Source organism: Chamaea fasciata, unplaced genomic scaffold (genome assembly GCF_029207755.1).
Source record: "Chamaea fasciata isolate MVZ Bird 193981 ecotype frontalis unplaced genomic scaffold, bChaFas1.0.hap1 SCAF_7, whole genome shotgun sequence".
NCBI classification, from domain to species: Eukaryota; Metazoa; Chordata; class Aves; order Passeriformes; family Sylviidae; genus Chamaea; species Chamaea fasciata.
In genome coordinates this window covers 35,414,812-35,430,411 of record NW_027094092.1, presented here as the reverse complement: position 1 = coordinate 35,430,411, position 15,600 = coordinate 35,414,812, and the positions used below count along the sequence as shown (strand labels likewise).

The following is a 15,600-nucleotide window of genomic DNA, read 5'->3' as shown; positions in this document are numbered from 1 at the left end:
TCCTACTAAGACAGGATCAAAATAAAACAACAGATGTAAATTTTGGTCAAAAAAAGCCATTTGCAATGAAACAAGCTGTAAATCAGATCAACTACTGAATTTTCAAACATACATGTAGTATTTTCAAACATACTACCTGTAGTAGTTCAAACAGGTACCTCCAGGTACCACATATGCAGCTCACACTTCCAATGCCTTTGCACATCTTCAAGAGGAGGTTTTTTAGACTAAATATTGCCCTGCCATGAATGCTGCTTGTGCAAACGGGTGGGGCTTGCACCGATCCCAAGAACTGGGAAGAGAAACATCCTAGTTTTGGGTGGCAGGGTGCTCCTCCTTAACAGAGACTGTACCTGAAACTGGAAGCTGGTTTAGAGAAGGGGTGGGTACAACCAGTCCCTTGCTTCTTCCCAAAACCCGCGGGGACTCCTGGAAGCGGCGGCACGATGCTGACCGGAGCGGCCGGCCAGAAGAGCCGCAGTCAGGCAGGAGCTCCCGCTCTTCTGGCACTGCTTTCCGTCACGGGGACAGCTACATCCCTGCCCGGGAGAGAGGCCACCGTGCTGCCTGCCAGCAAGGGAAATCCCCGACTCTCCTCAGGCTCTGCCTCCACCTGCCTCTTGAGGTACTGCCCAACCTGGATCACAGGGGAAGAGGAGGCTCTCAGCCCCGCCAGCACCGCAGCCCACGGGCTGGGCCAGGTGGGGAGACCAGAGCGGCTCATCTAAGCTCCGCCGCGGGGAGCCAGCCGACGCCGCTGCGCTCACTCCTGCCCGGGCAGCCTGGTAGGACGCGGCCGCCGTTTGGTGGCGGAGCGGCGCGGCGCGGCCCGGCCCGGCCGGGCGCGGGCCCGTCCCGGCGGAGGGCGCGGCCCGTCCCGCCCCCGCGCCGCGCACGGCGCCGACAGCCCGAGCGGCGGCACCACCTCGGCGGCGCTGGGCTGGGCTCCCTCCGCGCGTCTTTCTCGCCGCCTTTTCCTGTCTGCAGTCTCCCCGGTCCTCCCCCCCAACCCCCCCCCCCCTCCCCCCCTCGCCATTTTCACCCGGGAGGAGCGCGGAGGGACTTTCCTGAAACTTCGCGGGGAAACTCGCCCGGCGCCTCCGGGGCGGCCGCAAACTTTTCGCGGCGGCGCCCGACTCAGTCCCTCCGTCCCTGACTCCTCGGCTCCGGCGGCGGCTTCGGCGGGAAGTTTCCGATGAGCGCTCCTCCGCTGATCCGGCCGCCCAGCCCGCTGCCGCCGCCGGGGGCTGCTGCCGGCGGCGGCGTCGCCTTCCACCTCCAGATCGGGCTGAGCCGGGAGCCGGTGCTGCTGCTGCAGGACTCCTCGGGGGACTTCAGCCTCGCCCATGTCCGGGAAATGGCTTGCTCCATCGTAGACCAGAAGGTAAGAAGGCCCCAAAGGGAGCCCCCTCCCGCCACCCGGACCCACTGCCCGCGGGTGCTGTTGTTGGCTGTAAACTTTGCCGGCGGCTCTGCTCCGGGTTTAAACGAAACCCATCCTAACTTCCCTGCCGCCGGCCCCACTTCCTTCCCCCCGGCGCCCCGGTTGTCTCTCTGCCGTGCCCCCTACGACCCCGGTGCGGAGGAGGTTCTGTACGGGATGCTCGCATGCGAGCTTGACTTTTATTTTGCTGGCAGGGTATGTAAGTAGCTGTGCGAACTAAAAGCCGTTATTAAAAACAAACTCCGGCCGGATCTATCCGCTGATTTTTAATGCTGCGGAAGGGGGGGCGCGGGGGGCAGAAAGCTGTCAGCTGTGATGGCAGTGCGGCGCCCCAGGGCAGTTCACGCTGTCCCGGCCTCCTCTGGGAAAGGAAAGTTTCCACTTAGAGAGAGGAGGAAAAAAAAAAGAAAAAAAAAAAAGAAAAAAAAGCAAACACTAACAAGGCAAAACCAAGCCCGACAGCCCAGGATTCAGAGCAGCGCGCAGCGCTTCGCACGCCTTTCCTTGTGCCGGGCAGCCCGGCAGAGCCGCCGGCCGGGGCTGGGCCCCGCGGTGCTGCCCGGCCGGTGCCGGGCCGTGGGGGCGGGGAGGCGCTGGGGCCAGCCCCGGGAGCTGGCAGGTGGCCTCGGCACGGGAGGGGACTGAGTCAGCCTTGGCTGCGGCTGCTGCGGCCGGCCGTGGGTCACTGGGCCGCCGGCTGGGGAGCCCCGCTCACCCCAACCCCTCCGGAGCGGCACTGTCGTCAGGCGCAGCTCACCTGCGCTTCGGTAAAACTTGCCCTGTACGCTGAGATCCACCGGGCTTCTGCCTGAGAAAAACACGGCTGCCTTTGCCTTTTCTGATTTCTCTGTTTTAACGCTCGTGTTCTGTAATAAAGTTTTACTTTATCTGTGTTTGTAGCGTGAAAGTATCATAGTGATTGCAAAGGAGAAAAAGAGAAAAAAGCCAGCCTAAATATTTAGGATGATTATAATGGGAAAGAATTGTCTTCCTCTTCCCCCATTGTTTTTACCGAGGTAACATAATTTTAGGCAGGGATTTTTTTTCTTTGTTTTATTTTTGAAGTTGATAGGTTTGCCTTACATCTCTTCTTAGTTCATCAACCTGAACTTCACTGAATAGTGGAACTTTTTTTTTGTTGAAGAGCAACTAAAGAAGTATTTTCAAAAAAGTATAAAATATGCATCCTTATTTCTAGATTTTGCATCCTGCATAGTTTAAGAAATAGCTACCTACTTTTTAAAATTAAAATTTGGAGAGAAGTGTACCCTTTCATGTTACCATATTTGTTTTTAAAGCTAGGCCAACACTTGTCATTTGGTCACATATATGTCTGAAATAGTTTAAATACTTTCCATATTTCACCATTCAGAAGTTATTGTGCTAGCAATAATGGAAAAGCTAAGATTGTTGTATTATTCATTGTTGCTATTTACTGTTCTTGAGTAGTTTGTTAATTAATGGTCTTACTGTAAGCGTGATTTTAAACCTCATTTCCTAACAATGTACCATTGTGTAAAGAAAACTAAAAGTGCTGGCATGTGCTCAAACAGTCAAATTTACTTGAGTGAGTACATAAAAATTTCGAGCCCTAGTTTGTTGCAGTTTCTTAATTGCATAAAAGAGAGCATCATGTAGCTGCTTCTAGGCAGGGCACACTTGAATGAGGAACTTTCTTCTAGTCACAGTTTCTCAGAGGTGAAATATCTGCTTTCCCAAGGCTGTGGAGAGGGAAGTGGCTCAAAGAAAGGGAAAAATGGAAGAAAGATAGGCTTTGGTTTGTTTGCTTTTATTTTTCTTGTTAAATGATGGCCTCTAGCTCTTCCACTCTGCAGAGCAATTTGTATGTTATTTAGTCCTTAGAGTCTCCATTTTCAGCTTAAGGCTGCAAGTGTGTCTCTATGCTTGATTTTACTAGCGTGCGTTGTTTCATTAAACCTGATGTGATTGTTTGTGTATTCAAAGTTACTTGGCATGCTGGCAGACTTTAAAAAAAATTGTGTGATATCTAAAGCTGTTACAAGGTAACTATTTGTGTGTTGTAGGTTCATGATTTTATCTTTTCTTGAAATGATTTGCAATGCTGTCTACTCTTGATTTTATAACAAAGATGTATTTGTTATCACAGTCAAGCAGAAGACTGTACTGTGAAGAATTTTATCTTGAAATCTCATGCTATTTTTGAAGTTTCTCTGGGTTTGTAGAGTAGTGGTCAATCAGGTAACAGTTTGCTTCTAAACTTTCTGTTTTGGTCTGGACTGTGGAAGCAGTATATAAGGATGAGAAATTGTGGTTTTATTTTTCTCAGTGTTTGTTATCTTGGACTGCTAAAATCAGCACTGTGTCTGTGGTGTGCTGTTAAATATTTAAACAGTCCTCTTGCACACAGCTTTAGTTTTAGGATTGTTCTGACTTTTCTTCAGTATCAGATGATCTGTTTATAGGGAGCCTCTTCCATGGCAATGTGGGCGTACCTGATTTGAGATGATTTATGACCCTTACTCTGCACAGGTTTATATACCCACTTAATTTACTCCTGCTCAAAATTTGTGTTAAGTTGAAATAAACTTCTTAAAGTGTGCAGAGTGAAGCATATGTAGGCCTGAGTAGGATGTTAATACGGTGTGCATGTGTATATAGATATATTTATGTGTGTATATATGTATAGATACTCCCTATTTCTATATCTTTATATAGTGGGTTTGGATATAAATAATATACATGTGGGTTCACATGTGTATAGTTTAATGCTATGTATAATTTAGTAGTTCATATTTCCTTATAAACATGTATTTGCATTTACTTACATTAGAGTCCTTTAACTTTTGCACCTAAGTTGCTGTTTAGGTTTTTAATTTTGCTAGAGAGTATAATTATATTGATGATCTAATGTACATGATGTGACAAATGGAATGAGTGAGGTGTGGCTTTTTCTGTGTTTTACATGTGAGTCATTCTTTCAGAAATTTTATCCTGAGATAACTGTAAAGACACTTCCTTTACAAATCTGAAGATGAAATGGTACATACTGATTTCTGGCGTAAATTCAAACACGTTTAAATCTGTTAAGAACTGTTCTGAGGACAACAAAATTTGATTCTTTTGAGTTTGTGTGTTTTGTTTGTCTTGCTTAGAGCCAGTGACGTGAAAACCTTGAGACTTGTTGATGTGGGGTTATTTTTTTGCAGTAAAAATGGATCTTTAGCATTTGAATGATGATACAGTTGACAGGAAATGAGGATCACTTCTAAAATATGTGCCACTGCTTGACTTCTAGGCTGACTGCCCCCCAAGAATAGTGGGGAGGGTACTGTAAAATATGATCTTTGTTTTCTAAAGATAAATAGTATGAATTATTGCCCTTTTTGAGTTAGCTGCACACTATAAAACCACTTCTCCAGGACAGAAGTGTAATCCAAAGCACACTTTAATTATATGGAATTACCTTGTTACCAAAGACTTGCTATACTAAAAAGACAAAGAAAGTAATCTTTATACAACTTTTTAATACAAGTTCATGCAAGTTTAATTCAAAGGGGATGTTTTTATTTGTATTTTGTGTTTATTGAAATTCTTTGTCATTGTTATAGCTCACATATGATGAGTTGGAGTACTGTAGTGGCATTGCCAAGTTTTAGAAACTTTGAGTTCTCAAGTAAATACATAAAGCAATGTTATTTGACTTGAGAATGCGTATTTTATAAAATAGCTCTTAAGTCAGCCATTAAGATCATATGCTGGCTAGGCCTTCAGCACTTGAAGACTTAGAAGTTGTGAGGAATACAAAAGTCATAAATACAAAAAAAAAAATTGATCAGAAACAGAGGAAATAAGATTTGAGCTGGATAGGCTGTGTAGTTCAGACTGATTTCCAAAAGTAGTGTTGTAGATGATTCAGTGGTTTGAATAATTCTGAAATTTTACAGTAGGAAAAAATGGTAATAAAGGCAGAGGACAAAAAGGAAAGTACTTGGTTCAAGTAGCATACTGCAGTTGGAATACTGTGCCCATATTCGTCTATATATATGGTTATCTGGTGTTAAATTAGGAGAATTCCTACAAATTGAATTAAGAGCCATTTTAAGAGTATTCTTGAATACTGAACCAAGCACATTCAGGAAAAGGTATGCATCCACTTTTGCTTCTAGTTGTCATTATAAGGAGAATCTAACTTAAATAAATTAAGAAGGAAGACAAAAATGAACTCAGTTTTGTTTTCTTAGGCTGGAATCTCTTATGGTCTGATCAGAGAAAGGAGAAAACCTTTTACAAAGGTTGATGTGGAAGTGTATTTATCTTTTTCTGCAATGTTTTTTAAGCAGTCATGGAAAACATGTGGGGTTTGTTTATATGAGTGATGGGCGTTTTGTTTGTTTGTGGCTGTTTTAGTTTGGGTGGGTTTTTTGTTTGTTTTTCCCCCCAAACCTACACATTCTCCTAAAATAAACAAGAGCCTGGTGGTAATGAAATCAATTCCTTTAGAGTCAGATGGGGACTCAGTGTACATGAGGTACTATAGAGATTTTTAGCTTCAGGATAAACAAGAGAAACTGAAAGGTTTTTACCATGCTGACTAAGAGTCATATATCTTCATTCAAACATACGAATGTAAACATTTTGTGTATTCACAACACTGTTTTCTGTAGTCACAGTCTTTATATGTTCTAGAAAAGTTATTACAGATGTCGTGTTTATTTGTGATAGTTAAATTCTCATGGTGTCTTTTGCTGGTGTACACTGGTAACAAAGTGTTAATTTTTTTTTCCATGAAGTGAGTTTTTCTCAGCACTAAATGCTTTCCTCTGCCTGTATTGTGGAAGTACCAAGTTGTTAAATGGAATTTGAGAAATGCAACGTACCTTATTATTATCTATGTAAGCATTTTCCAAGCTCAAGGGAGACTTTTGATGTTTACAGTTTAATCTTTTATTGACTTTACATTTATTGTCCTCCACCCTGGAAACTGTAAGTCGCTGTATGTAACCTAAGTTTGTGGCTTAGTTAAAGTTACTTTCGGACCATATCTGAGAAGATGCTAGTAAAATATAACTTCAGTGAAAGGGAGTCAGTCTGAATTAGTTTAAAGAAACTGGGGTTTTTAAGACATGTTGACTCTGCTATGTAATCCGTCATGCATCTGGATAAGGAAAATGGGTCTAATACCCCCAACTTGTGTAGAGCATTTGAGAATTTCCTAGCTAATGATTAAAGACTATTGAATACATTGTCACAGAATAAAAAAATAAGATGGAGCTCTAGATAGAGGACAGGCTTGTGATCAAAGAAATTCACATCTTAATTTTTAAGGGAATTAAAGAAGTAATGTGTTGATTTTGTGTTATTTCCACTGATGCTTTCCCCAGGAAATATATAATTTCCATAATGATTTACAGAAAGTAGAAGGTGAATAGGCATACGAGATACTTCTCTCACTGCTGATGAGGTTCAGCTCTGTTGCCAGAGAAAGGATGGAATTTATTGAATGAAGTTGCAACATTTCCCAGACGGAGGTGCCATGTGGAAATAGTATGGCATGTGCTCAGTGAATTTGAAATAGCCGAGGTCTGGCTGTCTATCCCATAGAAGACTTGCTGAGTGTAAACCACATGATGACCTGAGAATGCACAGAGAGCCCAGTGTGTCCTGAACATGTGGTGGGTTTATGCTTGTATGTAGGTGATCTCTGCTGGGGATTGTGTGAAACACTTAGTGTGTGTCAAATCCCTGTATGGATTTGTGCAGACTTTGACCATAGGTTTTTTTCCTGTGACTTCTAGAAATCTTTCACAAACATCTGGAATTCACTTGTTCTTCTTACCTGGATTTTATTTTCCCACCTCTGTGTTTGGAGAAATCTGACTGTATGGTTACTATATGTTTATGCTGTGGTTACTTGCAAGGAAAGAAACACACTTAGTGAAGTCTGCGTATTGTTACTTCTGGTTTCTTATTTTTACTGTATTTGTGTATGAAAATATTTCAGTTAAAAACTTCTGCCAGATGTGTTTGCCTTTTTTTAGTGATTATGCCAGCAATTACTTTTAAGATAAAAAATGTAGAAATAAAAATTATAATAGCGACACTACTTGGTCTCAGTGTACTCAGTGTGTGTCTCAAGCAACCTGTGATAAACACGTGTTGTTTGTAGATTTTTTTTTAAATTACAGTTGTGTAGGTCTCTGCCTTCTTGACTGGTTGACATCAGAGGTGTTTATGTTGACATTATGTAACATGGTTGCAGTTACATAGTTGCAATCAAGTGTATAATTAAAATCTCTCAGGCGTTTATCTGAAGTGTAAGTGAGCTGTCCTCTAAAATACTTGATTATTCTTCCCTGTAGAACAGTGTGGCTGTATAAATAGTGTGTCTTTATGTATATCTTTAGTCAGTGCTAGCAGTTGGCTTGTATATGTCTCTTGCTGCTTGGAGGAAGGCTTCCCTTTCTTCTGGAGTTCCTACATGCCTTTTTCATACTGTCAAATTGTCATTTGTAAAGTCTTCCTTATGACGTGTTCTGATAAAATCATAAAATGATTAGTGGTTGGAAGGCACCTTAATGATCACAGCGTCACAGAATGGGTGAGGTCGCTCAGAGTTGCCTTCTGGGCTGCTAGTGTACTTTGGCAGCTCCTTTTGAGCTTTTTGGTCCAAAAACATCCTGAAGTCTTTTCTCCCCAGGGCTAGTCTTGACCCCTCTTCCACCCAGCTGTACTTGTGCTGAGATTGCCTCGACCCAGGTGCAGGATCTTGCACTTGGCCTTGTTGAACTTCCTGAGGTTTGCACAAGCCCCCATCTCAAGCCTGCCAGGGACCCTCTGGAGGGCATCCCTGCCCTCCAGCTTGTCAACTGCACCACACAGCTTGGTTCAGCTGCAAGCTTGCTGAGGGTGCTCTCAGTCCTGCTGTTCACCTCACCGACAAAGATGTTAAAAATGCCCATCTCAGGTACCACCCCCTGAGGAACATCCACGCCTCGCTGCTTTCTGTTGGATATTGAACTGGTCACTGCAACTCTGAGTGCTACCATCCAGCCAAGTTTTATCTACTGAGAGGTCTATCCATTAAATCCACATCTCTCCACCTTAGAGAAGAGGATGTCATGCAGGACAGTGTCAACTGCTTTGCACAAGTCCGTGAATAAAATGATGTCCTCTGCTCTTCCCTCATCCACTGCTGCTGTAACCCCATTGTCGAAGGCCACCAAATTTCTCAGGTGTGATTTGCCTTTAGTGAAGCTATTAGTTAGTTGTCACCAATCACCTTATTATTTTCCATGTGCCTTAGCATAGTGTCCAAGGGGAGCTGCTCTATGATTTTGCCGGGCACTGAGGTGAGAAAATAGTTGTTTCATTTTTCTGTATCAGACTTGAGTGTCACTTTTTCAGGGTTGATTGTAGAGGTTCTGCTAGAAAGGCTATCTAAATTTTGTTATCATGTCTTGTTTGCTGCAAAAGAACCTGCTCTGCTCTGACATCCCCTTTGTTTACTTTTTCCTGGCTTGTGGTTTTTGGTGTGAATATCCAGAATTTTGCAGACCAAAACAGATTTCTTTCACAGGCTTTCAACTTTTTTTATCTTCATACACTTTTAGTACTGCTCAATGAGCTCTTGCTTTTTGAGACTTTTCTTACTTTTTAAATATTTCTATCCAGGAAATGGTCTAAAATGATAACAGACTTGTTTTCACTTAAAAACCATATTTATGATTAAAATAAATTGTGCATATCAGTTTTTGATCTAAAGTGTAAAATATTGACATATGCACTTCAAGTCAGCTACTTCATGAAGCAGATTTTTGCTTTCTAAATGCTCTCCTAGCTTTATCTGCTGAAACAACATGGAAGGGTAGTGTAGTGTACCAACTATGTTGAGATAATACTGTGGATATATTGCAGTGATTTATGCATAAACATAAAGTTAAGCATAAATTCCAGTGTAGATCTTTTTTTTCTACTTTCTCTTCCTCCACCTCTTTGTGGCTTCCTTTTTCTTGTTCCTTGTATGTGTTTTCTTCTTCGGCTGAGGAAAACTTAGTCAAGAGGTAAGCTTTCACTTGTCCAACTATACAATATGTATATTCATGTTGTGATTATGTCTCTTATGTAACCTGTTGTGTGTGCCTCTTCTGCAGTCAGAACCACATCAGAAACAGTATTACGACATTCAAGATAAAACATAGGTAATTATTTTGATAAAAATTTATCAAATTTTAGTATTTTTTTTTTAAGTTAAGAAACATGGATGTACATATCTAGTCTGGTTCTTGGCTGCTTCCTAAGAGAAGAAAAGAGGCGTTTAGAGACTTTTATTACTGGTGGCCATAAAAAGGTCTTCCCAATGTGACTTTAGGCACAAGGTGTATACAAAGGTCTACTAAGAGAAACTGCAAACCATGACCACAGTTGCCAGCTCTAAACCTCTACCTTGTGCATTTTAAAAGTTGTGTCTGTACATGTCCTGTGTAGTCTGTAAGCATCAGTTTCTTCTTTCCTCAAATTGTTTTTTAAAAAGTCAACCTTGAGAAATAATTTTTTCCCAAGTGTTAGAAATAATTTTTGTCAACTGCTTGTCAGATGAAAATGCACAGGCAAGACATAGCTGGGTCTGGGAGAAATATTCTGGCTATGAGGCAATTTGCCTGAAAGATGCTTGTCCTTAAAAATGTCAACTTACCTATTGCCTGATCTTTTCTCCTGAGAAATCCCTTTACATAAAAATAGAAATTAGTAATGTATGTGGGCCACAGTGGTCAAGTATAACTCTGTTCTCCCTCCTGGCAGCACTGTTACGTCCTTACGTTATTTATGGGTGCTGGGCTAGGGACTGTATTCAGGCTGAAACATTTCTGTTGGGCCACAAAGGGTTAAACTTCTTAAATTGTGTTATTAATCCATGGTGTGAGGGTCTGTGCCATGAAGGAAACCTCGCAGATAAGGAGACGGTAGTATGAATTGATGTTTTCAGTTTAGCTGTAATAATTTTCCCATTTTGCTCTGAAGTTCAGCCCCTTCTACATCAGCTTTTAAGGGCTGTGTTACAGGTTTGCTGTCTGTTTGTGACAGGACTCTAGGTGTGCTGACCACGCTGTCTAACGTTCTAAGTGCTGTTCTTACCTCTCTGAGAATTACATGTTGCCCCCCAAAGTCAACTACATCTAGGAAAATGTGAAAATGACATACCAGAGTAATAAAAACAAACATACTGTAGACATCTGAAAGGTTGAACTCATGCCTTTGTTCTTTTATTTTTATCATACTTACCTCTAAATAGAAGGAATGCAGCAAAATATCTAGAATGTGAGTAGGAGTCTGTTCAATTCCGAACCCACACAGTTTTCACTGCATTTTTTCCTAAAGAATTGGCTGTCCTACACTTAAAAAAAAAAGTTGAGTGAAAATTGGAACAATCTGGTCAAAGTCTATGTATGTTTGTGTAAGGGTGGAGGTAATTAAGTTAGGGGAAAGGATCTCTTGATTTTCGACTATATGATTTCCTGATTCCTGGAGGAAGATTAAACATTGCTGTCTGTATGTTATCCTCATGTAACGGTATGTCTGCAGACCATTTTGTCACAAGGCAAATCATCTTATCAGCAAGAGTTCAGGTAACTGAAACAGCCAGAAAATATAGTAAAATCAATAAGTCCAAAAAATAAAAATACTTGTCCTCTGCATCCAGAAATCTCTCTAGTATATCTTTAATCTATGTTTATGATCATGTATCATGCCATGTGGACTTGACCCGAGGATTGACATGTTTTTCAAACCTTACAAAGAAATGCCAGTGTTCTGACTTTCAGTTTTTGAACTGGCTTAAATGGTCATCCAGTGGAAACTTCCTCTTTCCTTCTTTCCTTCTTTCCTTCTTTCCTTCTTTCCTTCTTTCCTTCTTTCCTTCTTTCCTTCTTTCCTTCTTTCCTTCTTTCCTTCTTTCCTTCTTTCCTTCTTTCCTTCTTTCCTTCTTTCCTTCTTTCCTTCTTTCCTTCTTTCCTTCTTTCCTTCTTTCCTTCTTTCCTTCTTTCCTTCTTTCCTTCTTTCCTTCTTTCCTTCTTTCCTTCTTTCCTTCTTTCCTTCTTTCCTTCTTTCCTTCTTTCCTTCTTTCCTTCTTTCCTTCTTTCCTTCTTTCCTTCTTTCCTTCTTTCCTTCTTTCCTTCTTTCCTTCTTTCCTTCTTTCCTTCTTTCCTTCTTTCCTTCTTTCCTTTCTTCTGCTTTCATTTAGCAGCTCTTACAAAACTGGGGAGGTTCTGAGCTGTATTCTGGTGCTAAATTGGTTCTTGATGTGAACGCTTTAGAAGTTTAACTTTACAAAACTGATGGAGCTAAACTCTTCGAGATGGTGGCAGAGGCTGAAGCCAAGAACTGAGAGTTGTGGTTTGGAAGAGATTCAGATTGGACGTTAGGTAAAAACACTGTTTGGTAGGAGACTAATGCAGAATTGCAACAGGTACCCAAAGAGATGGTGGAGACTTCATCCTTTGTTTTGGACTTGGGTGAACAATGCCTTGTGTCGATGATAGTTCAGCTATAAGAGAGAAGTCAGACTAGATGACTTTCAGAGGTTCTTATGTTTCTGTGATTCTCAGAATATGCAGTGAATCTTTGTTTAAATTTGTCCATTTGTTACATTAATGCCTAATAGATACTAGGTGGCCTGTAGCATAATAGAACCTTATTATATATTGCTATATTTTTGTGTACAGGGAAGAAGTTCCTCCCTTCAGTACTTTGCAGTCAAGGTGTACTGGACAGCTGGTGATTACACCACATCTTAAACTGCATTGAAGGATATCTCAGCATATAAACACAGCAGTTTATTGGCAGTATCTTTGAAAAAAACTATGAGAAATCCATCTTAGGTGGTGGACAGAAGCACAGTAATTCCTTAGGAAAAATCGTTAACAGAAAACACACCAACCCTTTCCATATGAAGTAAAGACGTCAAATCTTACAGATTAGACATAAAAAATAGTTAGAGGAATGGCCTGCTGAGTTATCTGTTGTTATGGAATGGTGATGGGTTAGTCTCTGCGGAGTTTAAAGGAAGGATTGATACAATGAAGTAACGCACCCATCTGCTGCAAAATTTGTTTCAAATGGAACAATGTGCAACTTTTCTAGGAAGGAAGATGATACTCTGCTTCAGAAGTGAAGGATGAGTAGGTTTGATTTATATGTCTTTGCAGGGAGGACCCATGCATATTACAGATGTTTTGCAGGCAAAAGACGCATTATTTAGTCCTCACCTTGCTGTTAGGGCTCAGTGGGAAGACCAAGGTAACAGCTGAGCTAAAATTGATGTTTGTTGTACTGCTTCTTGTTTTAACTCCTCTTCCACCTGTGCTCATTTTTCCTGTTCTTAGCAGGCTCTTATTGACTGGTGACATTATGTAATTTAGGCATCTAAAGTTACTATCCTGGGTTGGTAGACAATTGCGTAAAGTAAGGGCATGCCAGTCCAAGCTAAAATTTTTTTGGGTACAATATAATGAAGAGAGTAAAAGTCCTTTTGAAGAGTGATGTGTAAAACAAGAATTTCTAAACTTTTTTAAAACTACTGAAAATCATACCTGTTTGTTCAAAGGTGGCCTTAAAACAAAAAACTTCATCTCATCAATTTGAAAGGTCAGCAAATAGCTGCTTCCTTATTCAAGAGGTAAATAATCAATATGTAAAAACTTGATAGAATATATTTATAGATGCCTCAGAGAAAGATCTGAATGGAAAAAACCTTGTTTGTTGGTCTCACTGATACACAGAGTGTATCAATTGCTAGTATGTGAAGCTACATTGTTTAATTTAGAAAGCATATTTTTATTCTGTAAACTGAATTTTCGAGTAATAATGTCACTGTTTTCTCCCTCTATTTAGCAGTATGAGAGTGACATTCTGAAAACAACAAAAACTCGTTACATAACAAGAGGGGCTTTCCAAAGAGCAAGTCAAACCTTAACTTCCATCTTTTGAATAAAGCTTAAAATTATACCATAAAAATCTTTCACTAGTGTGGCTTGATTGTTATCCCCTTCTTTTCCTTATGTGTGTCAAACAAAAATGAACGTTGAATGTCACTTGCCATGTTGAGAACATGCTTAAATTAATGCAGATAAACATTCGGACAAGAATTTTAAAAAATATTGAAACTGCACCTTATGATAACTGCATTTATAGATATAAACTATTTCCTTTTAATCCAAGGAAGATGCTATTTTTTGATTCCAAAGTTTCAGTTCAGATTCTTACGACATGATGATCAAGCAGCTCTGTGACAATTTGAAACATGAAGCTTTAAATTAGAATAATCTGTATTTTTGCTCTTTCTCTGGATATCAATGGGGAGATAGGAACAAATGATGGGTGAATTGAGGGACACTATTGAAAGAACTAGATATTGTTTTTTTCCTGATCATTGAGTTGCTTTTTATTCTTTTATCCCCGCCTTCTCATGCCCAGGTTTTGCTTTTTTTTTCATATTTATCAAGTTCAGTTACATTTGATGAAAATCTAGTAATAGGAAAGAAAACTTAGCTTTTTTTTTTTTTTTCAAAGGTTAAAATCTGGGTAGAACAAGGGGGCAAGTAACTTTACTGAAGGTAGGCTGCCTTGGACTTCAGGCATTTACTTTGGAGAGAATTCATATGGGATTCAAACTTTTCAACAGGCTTACGCATAGAAAAATTTGTGTCAGAATTCATAAATTATTGTGAGACAAATACATTGGAAATCAGGCTTCATTATAACTAGGTTAAATGGATGCAAATCATTAGGCATCCTTGGATTTAGTTTTGCCTTCTAATTTTCCTCAGCAGATAACATTAAAGAAGCTTGTTAGTAGGTTCTCTAGTTATATGTACATTCTTAAATACTGATAGAATATGAATATGCCTTCCTAAATTAGTTATTTATTTTAAAGGCCTTTCATCACATAACAGTGCTACTGAGGGACAGTGCTACTGTTGTACCCAACACTGCATGTTTACTCAGCTTACAGGACTGGCTCTATGGATAGTACAGTGATGTGAAGATGAAATATAACTTCTTCCAGGTTTTGAGCTTTTTTGAGCTTTCCTGTGATACCTGCAGTTTTCGAAAGTTTAATTCTGAAATCAGTTTAGACTGATTAGAGAGTAGTCTTACAGAAAGAGTAGTCTTTCAGTTTAAATGATCTAAAAGTTCTATTAAAGATCTAAGTCAGTGATCTGTTCCAGGCAATAGTCTCAGTTTTTACTGTCTTACTTTTAGACTTCCCCTTAGCCCCGTTCTACTTCCCAGTGTATTTGGTATTTACATTCTTATGTTCCCTAAGTTTGGATTACTTACATTACTACATTATGTGTGATGTCAAGGATTTCTGAGTAGTGTTTAAGTCATTTACAGAGCTGCCAAGTGCAAATGAGATCTGGTGAAATCACCCCAAAGAAGGCTCTGGGTAGCAATTGTGTGGAGAAAGGTAGATAAGTGGCCATTGGATTTGGATTAGAAAATTTTACTGTAAGTGAACAGTGCATTGGCGACTGTTGTCTCTGCTTTTAGGTGATGATCAACTGATAATGTTTGTTAAATACACAAAGAAACCAAAAAGCCTCTGAATACGTACATTGAAGTAAGTTGTCGAGGGAAGGGTTTTTTTTGTTTGTTTGGTTTTTTTTTTTTTTTTTTTGGTGGTTTTTTTTGTTGGTTTTTTTTTTTTTTTGGTTGAACGTTTTTGTTCAGGGAAAATTGAATTTTGTTCTGTTCTTCTTGTAATATGTATATATCGGCTCTGTGTCTTCAATTATGTGCCACTTCATGGTACAGCCAGGTAAGTGAGCTACTATTGCTGCAAAGACAAATTTCAGCTAGCAGCTGAACAGGGAACAGGGACATGGGCATGATTTGAAATTGTTTATTTGGCTTAGTAGATATTTGTTTTCTTCTGATGGAGGGAAAAAAATCTTTCCACCACTTTACCTGTATTTATTTTCACATTTCTGTTTCTTTATGTGCAGACTTGCTTATGTCACACAGTTTGATATCTTCTACCCTCTGCGTTCTGAAACTACGTTGATGTGTCTCAGCTGTCTTTTCTTCTGCCAAATCCCTAACTAATGACAGAATGGTGCTTTAAAAATTAATCAGACTGTTTCTGGGGGAATGAAAGAGTGATCTACATGTAATCA

At 40.3% G+C, this 15,600-nt stretch overlaps 1 protein-coding gene across 2 annotated transcripts in view; it reads left to right on the top strand.

Moving 5' to 3' along the window:
- Positions 1-925: 925 nt before the first annotated feature.
- The window catches only part of PRKD1 (protein kinase D1), a 118,358-nt gene continuing 103,683 nt past the window's right edge, over positions 926-15,600 (top strand). For both annotated transcript variants that reach the window (XM_066188361.1, XM_066188360.1), the window contains exon 1: positions 926-1,384. In XM_066188361.1, coding sequence (XP_066044458.1) covers positions 1,196-1,384 — 189 coding nt within the window. In that variant the 5' untranslated portion in view covers positions 926-1,195. The remainder of the gene's footprint in view (positions 1,385-15,600) is intronic.